The sequence below is a fragment of the Chaetodon auriga genome, chromosome 1 (assembly GCF_051107435.1).
Source record: "Chaetodon auriga isolate fChaAug3 chromosome 1, fChaAug3.hap1, whole genome shotgun sequence".
Classification (NCBI taxonomy): domain Eukaryota; kingdom Metazoa; phylum Chordata; class Actinopteri; order Chaetodontiformes; family Chaetodontidae; genus Chaetodon; species Chaetodon auriga.
In genome coordinates, this window is record NC_135074.1 from 15,783,288 (window position 1) to 15,804,739 (window position 21,452).

At 40.2% G+C, this 21,452-nt stretch overlaps 1 protein-coding gene across 3 annotated transcripts in view; it reads left to right on the forward strand.

The window, feature by feature from the left end:
• The window catches only part of LOC143318293 (CUB and sushi domain-containing protein 1), a 375,208-nt gene that overhangs the window by 233,784 nt on the left and 119,972 nt on the right, over window positions 1-21,452 (forward strand). For 2 of the 3 annotated variants that reach the window (XM_076726460.1, XM_076726469.1), the window contains exons 11-20: window positions 4,303-4,406; window positions 4,783-4,895; window positions 8,633-8,815; window positions 8,995-9,180; window positions 13,408-13,548; window positions 17,095-17,216; window positions 17,536-17,608; window positions 18,922-19,060; window positions 20,072-20,259; window positions 20,413-20,601. In XM_076726460.1, the coding sequence (XP_076582575.1) occupies window positions 4,303-4,406; window positions 4,783-4,895; window positions 8,633-8,815; window positions 8,995-9,180; window positions 13,408-13,548; window positions 17,095-17,216; window positions 17,536-17,608; window positions 18,922-19,060; window positions 20,072-20,259; window positions 20,413-20,601 (1,438 nt within the window). Of the gene's footprint in view, window positions 1-4,302; window positions 4,407-4,782; window positions 4,896-8,632; window positions 8,816-8,994; window positions 9,181-13,388; window positions 13,549-17,094; window positions 17,217-17,535; window positions 17,609-18,921; window positions 19,061-20,071; window positions 20,260-20,412; window positions 20,602-21,452 lie in introns of those variants that run through there. The other variant, XM_076726479.1, reaches the window with a different exon arrangement.

The window sequence follows — 21,452 nt, forward strand, 5'->3', positions numbered from 1 at the left end:
AATACACCTCTCGTAAGCCCCATTTGGCCTGCAGCAGAGTAGAGTTTGTCAGCCCTGACTCCACCCCTATTAAGTGACTCTGTCAATGTGGCAGGAAGGTAACAATGTAATGAAACAAGTGCTCTGACAAGAGGACGTTGGACAACATTAATTTGCTTCTCTTACCAGTCTAGCGTCCTCAATCTTAGACTTTCCAGGTTTGTTATCATCAGTGGTGTGCACGCTACTGATGCCAAGTTGTGTCATTTCTGAACACTTCAGTGTTTCAATTATGTCGCCAACTTGTAAAAATGTCCAGCTTCAAAATACTTAATTTAATTTGATTTCACTTCTATCATGCTCGGATGTTTAGGCCTATCTGGTGAATGAATTGCATTCCCCCCTGCACCCCACCCCCAACATACACCATTTCTGACCTGCTTCTGATTCAAATGAGCCAATTTGTAAATGTGCTCTTTTGTTGGAAAATAATGTACAAACACATTCTGTCATGTCCTCAAAAGCAGCACTCGGTAAATACCTCACTTTTATGAAAGATGTATTCTGTTTTGCAATAATTGCTACATTTACAGTGGGTCAGTTGAGAGGTCGATCAAATCTGGAGTGAAAATATTGACTGTGTTCTGTTAGAAATCACTGTGCGATGTGAGGAAAATAGCCTGTTTGTTGTAGCTTGGTTGGGTGTGATAGTAATAAGGAGGCTGGTGTTACTGCCACCAAGATTGAAATGAAACCTATACCCATGTGTGCTACCCTTGGTAGGGGTCACCTCAGCTGTAGTCGAAATGGCTGAGTGAACATAATTCATTACATGTGTGCAGAATGTTGACATTTTAACAGGGCCCAAATCAAATCGTATTTATTTTATTTTTTTAAGGAGAGCAGTATTCTAGGGAGGCTCTTACCAGACGACCCTTGTGTAAATAACCAGAGAATAACAAGAGAATAATCAGAATACCACAAATAGAATAAACCAAACTGTACTGCTTTGTCTTTGGACAGACAGACAGACAGACAGACAGACAGACAGACAGACAGACAGACAGACAGACAGACAGACAGACGGATGGATAGGTTCAAGGGTACTTTTGTGTTAATTTCTCCCCACTGTTGCTGCTCAGCTGTGACTCAGCACTATTGCAGCTTCAGTTCAACGAGGGAATTCAGGAACTAGTCCACCCAATTATGGCTGTGTGTTCTCTTGCACTACTCTGACGTAAGGTCACAACAGTGAGGGCAAGATCAGCCGGCATAGTATAGTTTTTCAATTCCAAGATTCTTTTTTCTGGGGCAATGGAGGTTGGGCATCTCAGGAAGAGCATGCAGCCTGTTATTGTTCTCTATTACGGCTCAAATAAACTGAAACTGTAATGTTTATAAGACTGTGTTCACTGACACTGACCAGCAGAAGTACGTCTTAGATGGTTTGACTTGAGTGGCAAACATATATCTGCTGTGAATTTAGGATCGGAGTGAGAGTAAGATTAGCATCAGCTTCTCCCCGGCTGTGAGCGCGCCCTGAGGAGACCCTAAATTCATGGCACAATTTCACTGGCTGACTGACTGAAGGTATTTCACTGTGTGTTTGGATTGCACACTGGTCTTAATGTTTAAATAGCCTATTGAGCTTCTCTTAGCTGCTCTGCTGCTTGCTAATGACCTCAAAGTGATAACACTTCACTTATCCCTTCAAAGAGCATCCACCCATAAACAGAAACTGTTTTTTTGATTGTTTTTTCTTTTTAATCTTGGACCTGTACAATACCAAATTTGAACGTGACAAACTCTCTCCTGAAATATTAGCTCCAGGGACGAAAACTCAGTAATGTGATGGAATCAAAAGAAAGAAGTAAAGCACTGGAGTCATGAAACTGAAGGCAAATTTGTGTTTACTGTCAACACTGTTTGTCTCAGTTGAAGACTTGTAAAGGCCAAGACTAGACTTCTGTCCTGTTTTCTTTCTGTCGTGGTTGCTTCCTTCCTTCCTTCCTTTCTTTCTTTTGTTGCTTTAGAAAATAAAGAAGCTAATCTAATGTAGTTTGGAGTTGCAGGCTCCTCTTAATGTCTCTCTAAATGGGCCTGTTTGGATCTATTGAACAGCTCTGAGCTTCTTGCTAATGACCTTCGTGTGATAATGCTTCAGTTGCTTCCACACACACACACACAAATATGCGTGGATGCCCAGAAAATCACGTTTCTGATTCTGTTCTGCTTCCCTTTATGACCACAAGGTGCTGTTCAATCTTACCAACGACCTTTACTTGTTGTCTTTTACTCTTCTTGGTTTGATTGTTATGTCGTATGTGGCTAGATTGAAAGTCCAACTAAAATCACGAAGACTCATCTTTTCTGTGGTTACAAATCGTGCTTAAGTAAATTTCAAATGTATTAATATTGTTTTCATGATTGAAAGGGAGACACACACCACACACATAGATGTCCAAGCATCTGAGTGTGGACAGGCGCTGCACACAGATTTCATCTTAAAATAGTTTATATTTCTCCTTTTTGGGTACCAAATATTTTAGAAAAGAAAAACAAAGCATGGGCATGCGACTTGTAGCAAAAAAAAAACAAAACATGTAGTTGAATTCCATCTTGACTTTAAATGTGTGCATGGCTGTGAATGTCTCTTTGTGTTGGTGTATAGCACGTGGCTTCTGCTTAGCAGTCTTTAACTGTTAAAATCGTTACCAGACTAATAGTTTGACTGATGCTGATAGCAAGAGATGATCTCCAGACCTGGGTAGTTGAAGTGATCAGCACTGCTGCTGACGGATCAAATATTACATGGATGCATTCAAACATGTATGAATACCAATTTATACACTTCTTTGACATTCTCGTCACTATGGCAGTTTACCCCGGTTTCCATATCCTTTTACATTATTTGAGCATTTGCTGGCCATTTTCTGGTGGGTGGAAATGGTTTCTACATCATTATCACCTGCAGTCAGGTTTTTCTTTACTGTAGTGTGATTTGCCATGTGATGGGTTCTCATCCACAATATTGCATGTTCATGGTTCATTTTCGTCTTCTGATAGAACAGAAACTCACTGATTGAGACCAGCTCTTCTCTATTTGAGGATTTCTGGACACAGCAGAAGCCTGCATCTCCCTTTCTGTCGTGGATATGATTTGCAGATAATAAATAATGGACAAGCAGCAAATAATAGAATACCACTATTACGACATTTTAGAAGGCACAGTAGATTGATGATCCAGCGCTGTATGCATGCAACTGCAGCTGTGGACGTGCCTGCAAGTAAAGCATTTAACACTCAATTTCTCCGTGTTCAACAGCAGAAGGGTGTTTGCAGGGTGCAGTGGGCGTATCTCCCAGAGGTGATTTGTGTAAATATGAAATGTAAAGGAGGATGCTGCCAAAAAAAAAAAAAAAAAAGCAAGGGTGCTTTCAGTCTTAGAGTTTTGTTCTTCCACTCTGCTCCCTTTCATTAAAGATGGATTATTTTGAAAAACTAATATGTCACTGTCAAATTAATAGTTATACCTTTGGCATAGCAGCTTTAATTAAATAAGATTATACTCAGAGCTAAAAACACTGATTCTCTCTCTCTCTCTCTCTCTCTCTCTCTCTCTCTCTCTCTCTCTCATGTTGTTTTTATCATTAGTAAACCAGTGTTTTCAAATAGAATATTTCCTCCCACATTTGTTGTCTAATGCTACAAGGAGGACATGACTCCAACCCTCTTAATCGCCTTTTTTGCTTTTTCAACTAATCATTTCCTTTTCTGCTGAATAAACAGGATAACTTGTATGATTTCTTTTTTTGTATGATTAACTTCACTTCCTGGCATGTATCAGGAGTCCCCCAGAATTCCTGGGTTTGATGATGCTATCAGTTTTCAATATGTTTTCTGTGTTGTTTTAGAAAACATTTGAAGTACTGTGGAATATAGAGCTGCAGAATATGCTAGTGCAGCACCTTTGTTCCACTCATAAAGTCCATGGCATGAAGTCATGTTTAATTACAGGAGTGTGAGCTCCACATGAAGTCAGCAGAGGCTGCCAATCTGTTCAGAAAGGACCTTTGTTGTTTAAAAAAATGCTTCTTAATAATAGTTTTGTTGAATTAATGTTATTAACATGCAGTCCGTGACATGTAGCTCTTTCATTGCTTGAGAGGCAGCTGTTTGTGAAACACTATGTCTAGATTCCCAGATGCAAAAACACCAGACCACCCCTGCAGGAATTGATAATAAGTCTGTCACTGTGCTTTTGTCTGTATTCTCACCTCTGTTTCGATGTTTGCTTGTCTTGTATTTGCTCTGTTTTTCTAGGTGATAAAACTGTCGTTTGAGGAGTTTGACCTGGAAAGAGGATATGACACACTAACTGTGGGAGATGGAGGGAAGATAGGTGACACTCGGAGGGTACTCTACGTGTAAGCATCACTTACTGCACATGTTCTGGCCTATCATACAGGAATATTGACATGCAGCAGTAAAGAGCGAGCTAATGGGGGCTATCAGAGGAACAGATGGAGACATGTGGATGCTAACATGCAGGTTTGATGGAGCTGGAGTACACATGGTAGACTGAACTCTATAGGGTTTAATAGGAATGTGCTCAGAAACAAAGCTGCAACCCAATAATAGTTTAGGCTGTAAGTATCAGTATGTTATTTTAGGTATGCAAATAATTAAAGTCTCTTTTAAGTCAAAAGAAGAAAGTGATGAAGCTGTAATTCATAACAACAGTTTGTGTTAATGTGTATGTTTTTTCTGTGTGTGTGCGTGTGTGTGTGTGTGCGTGTGTAGACTTACTGGATCCAGTGTCCCTGATCTCATCGTTAGCTTGTCCAATCAGATGTGGCTACACCTGCAGTCAGACGATACAATCGGCTCTGCAGGGTTCAAGGCAGTCTATGAAGGTATGAGCTCCTTTACGATGAAGGCTCTCTCTCCTTCTCTTCTTCTCTGAAACACGCACACACACACACACACACACACACACACACACACACATATACACACAAACAGATATACACGCTCACATAATGGAGTGTGAAAGTCATGGCACTGCTGAAGTGGTGATTCAGCATTAAACACAACTGTTGTTCGCCCTTGTGTGCACATGTGAGCGTGTGTGCGACTGTGCATTACAAGACGGTGATAAATGAATTATGAGTCAATCAGTTGATCGTTTTGCTTGGTTATTTCTCATATTATGCCAAAGCTGACACTGATATAGAGATGAAAATGGTGACTGTCACAGTGACTGAAGGTGTGTGAGGGAGAGCTGTAGATGTTCCTCTAAATACGTATTATTTGGAATAATCCATTTATTATATTTAAATACCTGATTACATACTGTACCTTACCATGCCACCGCAGCTCTTTAAATCCAATTGAACTAAATGGAAGTGAACTAAATTGAAATCACTTTAGACAAAGAGGTGAGACAGGCAGAGAGAGAGAAGTAATTTGATAAAAGTAGAGACAAAGGAAGAAGGACAACAAGAAATTGACAGAGTGGGATAGAAGGAGACAAAATGACAAATTGAGAAAGAAGAAATAAACTGTCTCAGAGAGAATGAGGGACGTGTGGGAGAGCGAGAGAGAGAGCGGGTGAGCGGCATGAAGGTTGTGCTCTTGGTTCTGCTTAGCTATGTTTGATTCAGTGGTGTTGCTGACAGTGTTGTCCAGGGTCAGTTACTGTTCAAGGGAATCAGCACAGTGGAGCGACAGAGTGAGTGTGAGTGTAAGCACGTAATGTTCAACATCATCTTACAGAGTTTCCTCAGCTTAACACAAGTCTCAGATGGTGCTGAAGTTGATTTCAGGGCTAACCTCAATGTTGTGTGTTTGATATTTGACCTAATGGCGGTGAGGACCATCTCATCTGATTTTGTGCTTGTGATGCAACACATACGTGTGAAACAAAGACAGAGACACAGAAGCAAACAAACAAACGGTCCTGAATGACCTCTAGATTATCTTGTAGATTCAGTTTAGTTTTTTCCCCAGGATACCTCAACAACCGCTTGTGGTGTGTTTTGTATGTGTGTCCTTGCTTGTATATATGTGATGCTGTCACATTGTATAATGTCACCATGTTACACACTTTGATCAGCGATACCCCCTGAGAGCTCTTAGGTTTTCAGCCCTGCAGGAAAACCCAACACGGCTGTGTGTGTGTGTGTGTGTAGCTGTCTCGTTTATGAAAGCTGTCATGTTACACTTATTAATCACTGCAGCGCTTTGTGTGTGTGTGTGTGTGTGTGTGTGTGTGTGTGTGCATGTTTTCATAGAGAGAAAAAGAGAGAGAGAGAGACTGAGTTAATATCATAAACACACACACAGCCCATTATGGTAATTGAAGCTTTCAGTGAAATGATCCCGGCTAGTTTTCAGGCTGATGGCAATTGGTTGTGAAAAGAGTAACGATGTAAATAATGTATCTATTTTTTAACTCATCAAAGGACCGAAAATTAGCATTAAATGTCTTAAAGATTCTTCTGTAGAATCAACAGTATCAGTATGCAAAATGAGTGCATCTGGATACCAAAAGCAGTTTTCTTGACTCTTCCTATGTGCAGCTGCTTTACTTTGTGATGACACCATAACTTTATCAGAAAAGTTAAGACTCTAAATTCAGTCACAGTGATTGATCACCTACATCAGGCAATTTCCATTCTCTGCAAGTTGATTTTCATACCAGGGCATAAACTGAAAGCAAATGTGGCTGAAACATACTGAAACATATTGAAACCATTGTGCTCTGCTGTGAATATGGTTGGCAGTAATGCAAAGTTTGTGATTTGTAGTTAAAGGGCTAAAACACATGAAACTACCAGAAAGTAGGTGCCTCATGTGTCCATCAGTATTTTCTCTTCCTTTTGCTTTATTACATTGGAATACATTTATCTTCTAAGTTTTGTTTGATTCTCTATTCTCAATTATGTAGATTACTCAGCATAAACTGATGTTTTGAGTTGAAAATCTATATTCTGCGCTTCAATAAAACTGTTTAAACTTAGAAAGAAAGCAAAGGAAAAATGACGAGAAAGAACAAAAAGTGAAGGAAAAATGGCAAGAGAAAGAACAAACTAAAAAAAAAGACAAAGAATGAGCGAGAGAGGCTGTTACCACCATAATGACAGAGTTACCAGGGGCTCAAGATCGCTGATATCCATCCTGACACTCGTCAGCTGTGTGACAGCTAGCTCTGGGCCGCACACACACACGGACACACACGCGCGCCTGCCATCTCTTTGAGTATTCTATTCTTGTGGGGCGTACTTCCATCCCAACAGATAGTAAAAGTGTAGAACACACACACACACGCACGCACACACGCACACACACATTGCTCACCTTGAGATGTATTTGCCCAAAGCGAATCCAGGAGCATGGTGGAGCATGTGTTATAAGATGACAGACGTCTGGTAGAATGTCAAATTTTAAAGGAGGCGAGAGAGGGAAGAGCAGTGGATAAAAACACACTGCCATTAAGGCAAAAAGGGAAAAAAAAAAATTAAAAAAGGGTGACAAAATGAATGGAATATGATGCAGGCTAGTGCGGCAGTGCTGCTAATGTGACACTCATGCCAATAAAGCACAGCGTGTTGAATCAGATTAAGAGAGTGGGAGCAATAAGAAGAAAATAGAGCACAGTGGGAGAAAAGGACAGAAATTTTAAAGATGGACATAGAAACAGAAAAAAATGGATGAAGATAAAGAAACAAGGAGAGAAACAACAAGTGTATCTGAAACAGTGTGTATGGAAAGCATTTGTGTTTTGTACAGTATCACAAGCATCGGCGTTGCTCTCTTTGATTTTAACCTCCTGCTGGCGACTTAACAAGAGCACACATGGATCGGTGTGTGTTTGCTACCTGTGTGCCTCCACTTATTGTTTTGCCTTTCACAATTAAAGCTGAATTACACTACAATTACCCTGATGACAATTAGCTGTGAGATGGGAAACAATAAAACACATTTCTCATTGGTTGTGTGTCATTTCTTCAACACAGCAATTTGATATAATAGACTCCAGATGTGTGCACATTTCAGGATGCTCCGCGCAGCCATATTAGCATTGCTGCTAGTCCTCCTTATAAAACATGTCAGCTCTTGCCGTTTGTCAACCTGTTGAATATCAGGACGGCTGCCAGTTGTCTTCCAAAGAAAGTAGGATACATTTTAAATATGGCAACGTTCTTCTGGGTCATTTTGGGTCCCAGCTGAGTGGACAGTCTATTGAGACTTGGAAAGGATCTGTTCGCCAAAGATGCACCCACATTAATCTTAACCCGACCATAAATGTCTCTACATAGGGTCTGTCTTTGAGCGGGCATGTATTGTGGAGTCCTCAAGTTGCAGATTGATCTTGTCGGGCCCGTCTGCATGGGCTACCTGTGATCAGCAGTTGTGTAGTACAGAGGGATGCAGCACAAATGTACAGCACATGCATCAATATGAACTGTGCAAAAATCTGTCGCCAAGTGCTTTTATGTAACATGAAAATCAGTGTATACACGTTATTGCCATTTAACCCCACCTCCCAAACAATATCAGACAAGCGCTTATCTGAATGTCAGCATGTCACATGTTGACATTAATTATCAGCATTGAAACATGGCTGCCTGCGTCGTGTGTGTTACAGAGATCGAACGAGGAGGCTGCGGTGATCCCGGGGTGCCGGCGTTTGGTCGCCGTAGCGGTGATCGCTTTCAGCACGGTGACGTGTTGACCTTCTTTTGCCAGTCGGCCTTTGAACTAGTGGGAGAGAGGACCATCACATGTCAGCACAATAACCAGTGGTCTGGCAATAAACCCAGTTGTGTCTGTAAGTACATATGTTTTTTATGTGTGTGGTAGTTGTTTTTCTCTTTTGTTTTTTAATTCAACTTTGTTTTCTTCTTCTTTTTTCTGTCTGGCTGTCTGTGCCTCTCTGTTTGCCCAATTACCTATCAATTTAATCCCTTTCCTTCCTGCCTTTCTTCCTTTGTTCTTTCCTGTTTGTAGTCTCATGTTTCTTCAACTTCACGGCTCCATCAGGGACGATATTGTCCCCGAACTACCCAGAGGAGTATGGGAACAACCTGAACTGTGTGTGGTTGATTATCTCTGAACCGGGGAGCCGCATTCATCTTCTATTCTCTGACTTTGACCTGGAGCCACAGTTTGACTGGCTGGTGGTCAAAGATGAAGGTAATTATATCTTCACATTTCACCATATTTTTTGAAAACTTAGTTCCTAAATTAAGACTGCGGGATATGAATGTGCAAATTCTTTATTGTTTAAAAGTAGATGGTTATGTGCATGCAGCTTTAAAACATAGTAAAAACAATTTGGGGGCCAATCCAGTGGATGAAGAGAACCGACTTTCAGACTTGGTTGATGGGTGGCTGGATGGATGGATGAGTAGTTGTCATGTTTTTTATTGTGTTTTCACTTTTCCTCTATGAACAACACATGGGACAGTTGTTCCCCAGTCTAATAAAGGTTGTTGATTTAAACTGAATCGAATGAAGCCCAGGTCTGACTGACTGGTCATTAACGATGAAGCTGTGTTTAATTGTCTGGCTGTAAACCTGTCTCTCTGCAGCAATGTTATTTTGCAGCAGCGTTTAGAAAATTGCAGGGCAATTAGAGCTGTTGCACTGAGCAAACTGAAATTAAAGTTGTTAGCAGTTTGTTCTGCTTGATGATAGTTGAGTGCTGTCACTTTGAAAACACTCGGTTTGTGTTTTCTTTGAAGGAAATAAGACAAAGAAACATTTTCTGTATTTGACACGTCCTCATGACATTATATTAACATCATTTTGAAATCTTCATGATATTTACTTTCTTACCCTTTTGTAATGCGGTGAAACTGCAAGTGCCCTTTAGTGACGTTGGAAATATAGCTTCAAAACTCAGGTGAATGTTTTAAGAAGTCAAATATACATCAAGTGAAAGCCACATGTGGGTTTAGTTTAGTCAAGTATGATGAAAGTGGTTTCCTTAGCCAGCGACCAAACAACCATGAATATATGTTGGTAAATTCGATCATTATTGATTAATATAGCCCCCGTTAAATGGTTACTGATTGGCCTTTGGATGGTTAACCACTGTATGAGGGTGCCTCATTTAATACTCTGCTTTTCAGAATCACACAGAATATATTTATGAATCAATTTGAACTTAAAGGCTGCACCACACTTCAACAGGCTGATAGATGAGAAAATCAGTTTAAAACTAACACAACTCATCATGGCAATGGTACTTTAATATAAATCATTGATTGAAAAAGTTTTAAAAAGCATATTTGGGAGGTTATTTGAAGAGGCAGTGATAGCCACTTAGATAACCAGATCACTTCTGGTGAGTAGGTGTTGCTTATTCATCACTGATCATATATATTGATGATTGATTGCCGATGTCTAATATTCGGGCCGTATAACATTCAAATGTGAAGCATTCTTATCCTGATTATCAATAGTTTTACCGAGCCACAGTCTGCTATTATTCCTCTAAAAATGCATATATAAAAAAATCAAGAGATGCTTTAGTCCAAGAAGAAATACATCTGCATCACAAAGGAAAAATACAAAAGTTTTTTCAGCATTAAAAAACCTAAAGGCTTTCTCCATTCAACAAGGATTTTATGTGACCTTGACACTCATGACTTTCTCTGCTTTTTATTCCTGGATAATAGAACATTGAAATACAAAAAAAAAAAATGACGAGCAAGAGTGAACAGAGCAACCACAGTAATAACCAATAAATCTGCGGAGAAACAGTAGCGTGCAATCCAGCCTAAAAATATCTAATAAAGCTTCAAGGTAGGGTTTGAACATTATGTACAGTAAATGGTTAACATAATCAGAAAGCCATTGTTGTCATTTAATATAGGAGAGCATAGTGATGGACTGTTACAAAAGGCTTTTCTCTAAATCTCTCCTCTTAGATGAGACAACGTAGGACCTTGTCACTCTTTCAGCTATTGTCGCGTTGATTCTCTTTCCACGCCTGGTCTCTTGCCTATCAGTGCAATAATGAATAAGTGAAAGAGCTTTTGGAAAGCCAAAGAACAAAGAGACTGGCACTTTGCAACTCAGTCGATGTGTAGCTTAATTGAGTCTAAGTGCATGGGATCCAAAACTCCAAGTCAAGGAGAAAATAAAAAGAAAACTTTCTGTGGGAGTGTTGGTGAAGAATCCCTTTTTCAGATGAGTTTCATTACTGAGTGTTCTCGGAGCTCTTTTTCTCTCCGTTGCAGGGTTGTCAACTCGCACAGTTTTTCCCTGCACCTTTTGTAGTCGAATTCATAAGAGGATTTTGAATGTAACTCTACGGTGTAATCTAAAACATACCACAGTGGATCGTATTGATGGCTCTCTGTTTTGTTTAAAGGAAATCCATCTGGCCTCTGCCAGAAGTAGGTCTCACTTTGGGATTGCACATGTTGCAATACATGAACAAGTGCATGCAACAGCAACAATACAACTCACATACATATTTGCTGTGTATGTGAAGGGATCACCAAGAGGGAAATTAAAGACTGTTAGATTTAAAACAAAAACAACAAAAAAAAAAAAAAAAAAAAAAACATGACTGTAGATGCCAGATGGTGAGTTTGAACATCACTAAGACGACAGCGTTTCACATAATTCTGAGAACGGCATCCTTAAAGAGCCAACCAGAAACACAAGGTGCACATTTCAAACCATTTGCCATGCGAGTAGATGGCCCTTAGTGGACGAACACAGGAAACGTCGCGTGGAAAAAGGCCATACTGAATAATCACCAGTGCTTCTTTTCCTACCCATGCAAAACTGCAGGTGTTTTCTGATGAATCACAGTTCCTGCTGCAACACCAATCTGCTAGACTCCTGGTGGGCCATCAGCAACAACAAGCATTGTGTTAGTTCTGGCCGTGAACTAAAGTTGTGCATTCCAATAGCTTATCAGCATCAGTTGACATTTATAATCGCCAGTCACACTCAAAATACATTTCCAGTCACATTCAGTCAACACAATAAGGTTGCCTTTATAATGTCACAACCTCTGTCTCTTGCTCTTGATTGGTACGTTGCTCCTGCCGGTGGTTAATCTGTTTATTTCCACCTGCTACAAACCGCTGTTACTAGCTGTGGGGATTGATTTCTCCATCAACCACCTCAGCTTCCTCCTGTTGAAGTGTCTTATTAGCATATGTGGAGATGGCATTTCTTTCCTTGTGCATCATGTATACTGCAGACCTCACTGACATGCGCCTGCTGAGTTCTGTTCCATGAGGCCCGTTACGGTTTTATTGCGCTCCCCAATGAATCTGTTGCTGCTGGCTGGATCATTGGGGCGCACCCTCAAGAGCAGAGTGTATTCTGCCAAACAAAGGTGTATAACCATTTGTTGCAGTAAATGGTCCTATGCTGTGACACAAATGTCTCAGACACAAATGAGGTGATGCATGGCTACAGCGGTACAGCCCAGTGGGGGAGGTGTAATGGTTTCCGCGTCATTCAATTGGTATACAGTGGGTCTTTTAATAGCTACAGAGTGATGCCTTAATGACACAGCACACCTTAACATAGCAGACAGATTTAGCCATTCATTGTACTCATGTACCCCCAAGGCGATGATGGGTACTTTGAGCAAGATAATGCTCCCTGCCAGGGTGACAGAATGGTCTGGGAAGACGTGTTTCAAGACATGCAGGTTTACATTACTGACTGTCTCTTTTGGGTTCACTCAAATGCAGCATCTGTCCATAAGAGCATCTATGCATCAACCGTGAGCAGTTGTATGAAGCACTGATGCCTGCCTGGTTTGCTTTAACGTCAGAACCAGGCAGGTACTTTGCAGAGTCACTGCCAAGACGTGGAATCTGTTATTTGGGCAAAAGGTGGTCCAATGCTTTACTGAACAGGGGTCTGTATTTTTCAGGTCACTTGAGTGTGTATTTTGTCTGTTTACTTAAAGACAAAGTTAGAGCTGAGTATCAGCCGGATGATCAACTTTCATTTTAGTATATTTTTCTATCAGCGTTAATGAGATGGTTCATGAAACAATGTTGTATTAATGTACAGCTGTTTTTAGAGATAAGAATTGTTGCACTTGTGTTTTAGGAGTATTTTGAATGGGCAGAGTGACTTAACTACTATAGAGAGGTGGAAGGAAACTAAGTGCCTCACACTTTGTTGGACTTGCTGTTTTTCTTTTTCTTACTTTTCTATTTATTTGTTAGTTACTATGCAGATTGAGATTGAAAGTATTCCCTTGCCTGAACAACATTTAATACTTCTCTTGGGGTCTCTTGGGGTATTTTTTTTCCTTTACAAGAGTCCTTCACTTTCCATGTGTGTCCTTGGCCTAATGTTATCCATGCAGAATTAGATAAGCACCATTGAAACGTGTCTCTAAAAGATTGTTTAAACTCTGTTCTATTTTAGGCCTGTCTGAGCCAACAACATTTGGGACGTTCTCGGGAAAAGACGTTCCATCACAGATCGCCTCGAATGGGCACATCATGCGTCTGGAGTTTCAGTCTGATCATTCTAACACTGGAAAAGGCTTCAATATCAGCTACACCAGTATGTGCTACCTCCCTATATTTTTCCCTATCTGTGTCTCTCTATGTGTCGATATGTCTGTCAGTTACACTAAGCAATGTGTGACACCGATTAAGTCAAACTGTATTCTCATCATGATTATTGTGATGATCATGATTCTGATCATCATCACGTCGCAATGTAAGTGAGGTTATTTACAGATTTGACACATTAGTCCTTCAGAAGTCAGTGCATTTTACATTATACATCTTGTTTGAGTGCCATAAATCTGTTGTGTTAGTCACGTCAGTCTAACAGTGTAGTATTCATCAAGAGCTCCACCAGCTTTCTGTCAAAATGGTTTGCATTTGACATTACTATAGTTTTGTGTATAACAAGGGGCATTGTGCTTGAACATCCTTAATTAGAGCTCTTAGTGTAGAATCCGACACACTGAAGTCAAACTAAAAATGCATCCTAAAATGGTTTAAAAATGATGATGGTTACTTTTTGTGTGTCAGTTTTGTTGGGCATTGGTGTATTCTCCTTATTCCTGCAGTTATCCAGTCAACCGTCAGCATGACATCACGTTTGAGATATTTCCAGAGCAGCTACAGTGGAGTTTTGATAGCAGAAAATTGTTCAACAATCTAAAAATGACAGCAGTAAACATGAGCAGCAGATTTTTGAGGTCAGCTCCTCAGAATGGAAGAGAAAGGGCTTCTGCGAGATGCAGCAGTTTGTACTTGAGTGTGATCATACAGAGAGATGAAAACAGAAGAGTCGGTTGTGCAGTAGCAACATAAAGCATGTTTTGAAGAAGGGGAGATGGTCTCACCTTTTCTTGACAAGAGAAGCACTTACCGTCTCACCCTGGCTATTGTTTTTCTTCACCTGTGCACGTACCCTGCAATTCAAAGGAACAAGTTGATGCCCCTTCTTTCAGCATTGCCATGAGGCATTTTGACAATTGGAGGGAATCACTATGTGAGGTAGAAGTATGCAAGATGAAGCTGATGAAGAAAGTAAGCACATTATAGTATCAAAGAAATATAACACTTCAGGGGTGAGTTTTCTGTTTGAATGCTACATGAGAGCCCCACTGTAGTCATCTGAGTACCTCTGTATGTACAGCAGGGAACCGTAAAACACATAGAAACTCTTTTTTTTGCGTGTATATGCGCCAAGTGATACTTGTTAGACTGATAAATTTCCAAGTATCAGGATTTGCTTTAAAGGGTTTCAGGCACTGGCTTGAATTGTCTGTGTAACTGCTATCTCTGTATATAATAACCATTAAAGGCCATTCAGGCACACATATTAAATACAGAAATAAAGTGATTGGCTCAGGGTCATCAAACACTAACCACAGCTGAGTAATAGTTCATGACTAATACAACACCAATGCAAACTGCTCATGTTCCGTTCATCTGTCCTGAGTTGGACTGGTTCTGCTTGACTGGTACTTGAACTAGTTAAGCCTGTCCCATTGTCAGCTCTGAACCTGACTACTGCAGCCTGTATGTTTATCTGCTCCAAGATGAACTAGTTCTACATGACTGATTCTGATTAATTCCCTGTGATTTCCATGCGGTTTTGCACCATTTCACACACCGCCTCTCCAATGACCTTGTCTGTGACTCTTCCTTGAGAGGTGACTTTTGACAAATGAAAGTATTAAATGATATTTTGCCTCTTTAGCATCACAGCACATTTAATAAAAAGTCCTATCTCTAATCCGAAAGCATTTTTTTTCACCCTAATCCTAACACAAATGAAAGGTTTGATGCACCATTTGAAGCAAAAATATGCTTTCAGAGTGACTCACAAACATTTCTAAAGGTGATATACAAATACATAAATCATCCCTATAATCCCCTTTTCCTTGATGTATTATGCAGTGTTGTTATTGTAAACAGTTGTAAAAAAAAAATACAATGTACTGTAGATGAATATCCATATTCCTAAAGAAAGACGAATGTTTACATGCACTCATATAGCTTTTGGAGGATGTCATTTGAATGCCTGGTCCAGTAAATACTACGTGGGGACTTAAGAAAGATTAGAAATCTTTGTGCTGTTTCAGTAATTTGGTCTATTAACATTTGAATGCATTATGAATATCAATGGCTATGTCTTTTCTGTTTATGAAAGTAACATCTGAACCTGAAATATGAACTTTGACACACCAGACTGTGCAATTATGTGCAATGAGCAATGCGTTGGGAGCCAGGGATTGGTCACAGAAAATAATGAAATGTAATTAATTTATGACTATAAAGTCAAGGTCAGTTGAGCTTATTGAGTATGTGGGTGCCACATCTAAAGATTTCCTTCAGTGTAATGACAGCTGTGGTTGTCAGTGCCATATTTGAATTAGGCTGTGTTTAAACAGTATTGTCACTGCTGCCAAAGAGGGAACAAAACCGTCATCTCTATTCCCTGAGCAGCCCAGTCACAGCACGGTGCGTTGCTGATGTGGTCTGAGGAGAACCACTGGAGCAAAATTACATCAAATCTCACTTTGTACACAAGGAGAAACCAAGATAGAAGAAAAAATTGCATCTGAGAAAAAAAAAAAAAAACCCTCACCCTTGAAAAGTCACACGTTGCCAGTACATCTTGTACAATGCCGTCACATGAAGATAAAGCCCTTTCACACAAAATGTTCAGCATATTGGTGTCAAATTTGGAGATCATCACCTTATTTTTCTTTTCTCTATTTTTTTCCCTTTTTTCTGTCTCTCAAATCCGTCATGTTGATCTCCGTCTTTCACTCTGACTCAAGCCTCTTCTCTGTTGTTTCACTTTTTTCATTCACACACAACCTTGTCTCACATTTTCTTTATCCAAAAGCCTCACCGCACGGTCTCTCTTCTTTAATTTTCATTTTGTGTGTTCTCTCATATACGTGTATACATCTCTCCTCCTTTTATGTCTCCCAGTTTTTCCTGCCATGTCTTATATCAGGTGTGTGAATGTGTGCATAATTATTTTGTATGCAGTATGTGCGTGCTCTACTTGTATATATGAACATGTATGCAAATGTGTTTCTATCCATCCACCGGTGTCTGTTGATATATGTGCCCATGTGTTGTGTTTGTGTACCTTCCATTTCCTCTCCTGTTATTTTTTCCTCACCTTCTCTTTTTCTCTCTGCTCTCATTTCCTCTCCATCAGTAGCTAATCAACCTGAGTCATGTCCAATCACTGGGTGTGTGCCCTGGGTGGGATCAGGTTAATCTCTGGAATAAAGATAATATAAGCTAAACATGACAGGGTTGAATCCACGTGAAGATAATTCCATTCCCATATTTCCATATCAGTGGAGATGTCACATTCACTGACAGTGATACAGCAATGCTTTTCAAACTTTTTATCCCCCTCTGGAACAACTCGTTTTCAGGTATTGAAATAAATTGGAAAAACGAGGGAACATTGTTCAAAATAAGAGATTTTTTTCTTTTTCTCTGCCATCACATTTTCTCTCTGCTTAATCTGTTCCAAGGCAACTTACCTTTGTTTCATAAGATTATTCAGTTTGCTGGCTCCCATTTGAAGTTTTCTCTTTTCGCTGTCTGTTTGTAGCCTTCGGTCAGAATGAATGTCATGACCCAGGCGTTCCTGTCAATGGTCAAAGATACGGTGACCAGTTTCAGCTCGGCAGCTCTGTGGCTTTCCGCTGTGATCAAGGATTCATTAGGACACAGGTAAAAATCACACATCTGTCGAAATCTACCATAATGAGGTACTATTTATACCGTGAAATACAAATAGGCTTTCCTAGTGTTATCATTATTAGCATGAATATTGGTAGTAGTAATAGCAGTAGCAGCAGGTGCAGTAGCATAGATGGTAAAATGCGACTTATTGTATATTTAATTTTTATCTCTGTGTAGCTTTGTGTGTGTATTTATGGTGGAGTTATCTCAATGTCTTCTTTCTTTCGTCTGTCTTTGGCTATGTTTTTATCTTACCTTGAAATAAGTTGAATAGCTTTAATATCATACTTTCATATCAAATTTCCAGGGGTCTGATCAGGTCACTTGCATCATTCAGGAAGGAAATGTTGTTTGGTCTGCGGCCGTACCTCGCTGTGAAGGTAAACACACATACAAATCATTTACTTTATGTATGAGCAGTGGCTAATCATTGAAAATGTTCTGCTTGCCATAATATAAGGTCACAATGCATCCAGCTATTTGGCTCTTTCCGTTTAGCTTAAGTGTGCTTATACACCTTAGAAACTGTATAAATTTCCTCTTCTAATTGCTTTAGCCTCCAGCCTCCCTGCGCTTATTCAGTCTGTTTGCATGCGTCTGTCTCTCTCAACAATAATCTTAAATGAGATTGGCACAAGTTCTGCTGCATTCATTATATGCAGACTCTAATATACAGAGATGTATCCATGGTGTGCAGATAAGCTAATATGTGGAAGTAATAATAAAAGGAGGGTGAATATGCAGTTATTTCAACACTTTTTAAAGATGAATGGCATCCACTGGCCTGTGAGTGTTTGCCGTCTTTTTGTATCCCCTCCATCTTGATTGTACAGTCTAAATGACATTATCAAATGTTGCCCGCTGTTAATAAATGGGATGGAGGAGACAATCAAACTGAATAGGGTTGTCACATTATTTAAATATGGAGTATGGGAAAATATTATTCTTCCCATTGGACAGGGGAGGATAATTACATTTTATTTCCAGAATGACTTTCTCTTGTGTGTCCCAGCCATGAGTACCACTGCTTCAGTATGCACAGAATGGGAGGAAGAAAAGTGATTTTTGTCTTTGCTTGCTGAAAGTCTGAATGAGCAATCAAAAGGGCAAAGGTATCAGCTACTTGAAAAACAGAAGCAGTGGTTAGAATGGGAAAGATAAGCCACTGCAAACTGTATATTGTAGAAAGAGCAACGCATGATCTACAGATCAGATGCTCTTTAATTTTTATTGATATGGAATCTAAACTAGGCGAAAGCTAGTTCTTGTATTTTACTGTGCCATAATTGAGATTTTGGGACTCTATGTTAGCTATAAATTAGTGTCAGGATGTACCAGCGTTGCCGCCTGCAGCCGTCTGAGTTGCAGGGAAATGAGGAGCCACTTTTTGGCATAATTTGAGTCATAAATATCCTTGATTTCCTGTATAAATTATCATGCTATAATTATTTTAGCCTTTTTTCAAACATGAGCACTCAAAATTGTTTACTGTAGCACACGGTTGGCAAAGCACATTTTCTGAAGGTAAATGTTTATGTATGAATTCGGGAAATTCAGAAAGGATTAGAGAGCTAAAATAAATTGAGCAGATGATGAATCTGCTAACTCAATGTCATATGAGCCTTGTGCTCATGCTGTAACAGTTACAAGAAAAAAATGATTAATTTCTCTCTCTCTGTTTATTTCCCTGTAGCTCCATGTGGAGGCCATCTCACTGCTCCTACTGGTGTTCTGCTGTCTCCTGGTTGGCCCTCCTTTTATAAGGACTCTCTGAGCTGTCAGTGGGTGATTGAAGCACAGCCAGACCATGCTGTGAAGATACACTTTGACAGGTCAGTGATTTGGTTATGCAGGTATAGAGAGATATTTTGTCACAGTTGTTAAAGTTTGCTCATCAGTTATTCAGTGAGATTGACGACGGTCATGAAGTATGAAGGCATTTTTCCACTTTTTGTATCAGCCAGTACATTATTTAGTTAGTTAGTCTCTTAGTTGGTCAGTCTTTCAGAATCATTGTAAGTTAGTCAGACATAAATGTAGTTGGTGAGTTACTGCTGCAGTAAATAATTAATGTTGGCTTTTTGCACATTTCTTTCTGGAAACAAGCCACGAGCAGATGCAGCATAGCCTGAAATTGCTGAGATTTTTTTTTTTTTTTTTTTATCTTCATCGCCCATGAGGCATTTCATAGGTTTCAGCATTTGCATTAAATGCAAATGTCTGGTTCAGAGGCTAGTTATTTGCTCAGTTAGCTGGTTAGATATTCAGATCGTGAGTCCGCTGTTTTCCATCCTACCAGGCAGTTAATTGCATTCATATGAGGTCCCTTTTCTGAATCAGTTACTGCTGGATTTGATGGTTAAAATTATACCCAGCAGCACCCAGGGTCTCAAGAACCAAGTGCTTCTCAGGGCCTTGCAGCCACAATTGTTGGTAATTGCTCAATCAATCTACAAGTCAGTAATCAGATTGAAGTACAGCAGCAGTTGCTCAGCTAGTTAGTTACACAAGGTAGTAATGTGGTTACGTAAGTGCTCAGTTGTTTAAATGGGCATGATAGACTTTTGTCTGGACAGGTCATCAGTCTGTTATTGTTCAGTGTTCTGTGCCCTACAATGGCATTAATAAAATGAACATTGCTGCTGCAGCAGTTTAGAATTTTAATATCATGTGCTACCAATTGAAACCGTTTGCTCTTAGTTACATTACGTTTGCTGGTATTTGAGGTAGCATGCGCACACGTTATGTATGCCAGTCATATAAATGTTATCTTTCTGTATGTCAGGTCATTGTGCATGTTTTTTTTTGTTTTGTTTTGTTTGTTATTTTGTCCGTCTGTCTAGGTTCCAGACTGAGGTCAACTATGACACACTGGAAATCCGGGATGGCCCCTCTACATCGTCTCCCCTGATCGGTGAATACCACGGCACCCAAGCACCTCATTTCCTGATTTCCACGTCCAACGTCCTGTTCCTGTTGTTCACCACAGACAACAGCCGCTCTGCAGCAGGCTTCAGCATCAGATATGAAAGTAAGGCTGGCTGATTGACTGATAGAAATGTTTGGTGGACAGACACTGAATGACTTGCAGGGAACAATGCCTTGCTTCTGTAATTACCCCAGAAACATATATGCACTCAGCCTCTTGACTTTGGTATTTGCGCTTGTGTGACGTGATCCTCAGGTGTGAAAATGGAGTCAGACTCTTGCCTCGATCCTGGTATCCCAGTCAATGGCCGTCGCCATGGCAGCAGCTTTTCCATTGGCTCTCGTGTGTCATTTACATGTGACCCTGGATATACACTGAGTGATCAGGAGCCAATTGTTTGTGAGCAGAATCATCAGTGGAGTCATGCTCTTCCCAGTTGTGATGGTGAGATTTCTTTTTTCTTTCATTTGATCACTCCTGATGAAAGCCTATTTGCACTGTAAATCTGTTAAGTGTGTTATTTGGGATTAATACAACGATGGGATACTGATAAACTGCAGTTTGTTGGACCATGACCACATTCCCTTAGTTCTTTTCTTCAGTTCCATCCCTTCCTCCGTTATTTATAGCTGCTTACCCGTGCAGGGTCGCAGAGGGGTGGAGATGGTGCACCCTGGATGGATCCTCAGTGTGTCACAGGGCTACCACATATAGACAGACAATCATTCACACTCACACACACCAACAATTTAGAGTCACCAGGAACATAATGCTTGTCTTGGAAGCATCTGAAGGGAACTCATGCAGGTGGACTGGAAAAGACAACCTCAGTTGTCAGGCATGTTCTACCCCAGAACCTCCTTTCTGGTGTACTGTTTAGCTGATGATGCTAAACAGTACACCACTGTCCCCCCAATATTAGCAGATGAATAATTTGCAATAACACATAAACTATTCAAAATAAATTGGCTTCTGACTTCTGTCTAGGGTTTTAACTGACTTTAAAACCCTAGACAGCTGTCACTTTGAAGTGGAACCCAAAAACAAAGACTAGACAGAAGGCCGGCATAGTTAGAAGCCACTTTGCATGGTAGTCAGGCAAGCTTACTTTTGCCAATAAGCAGGCGGAATCTGGCAAACAGGCCTGCAGCAGTGTCATTATCACACACAACTGTGCCCTGGCTTCACCAAGGCTGCATTGTCCACTGGAAATGAGTTTTCACAATTCCCCTTTGCAAGCCACCAGCTGTGTGGTTGTTGTGTGTGAGATAAGTTCAGGATTGGTGAAGTGTCAT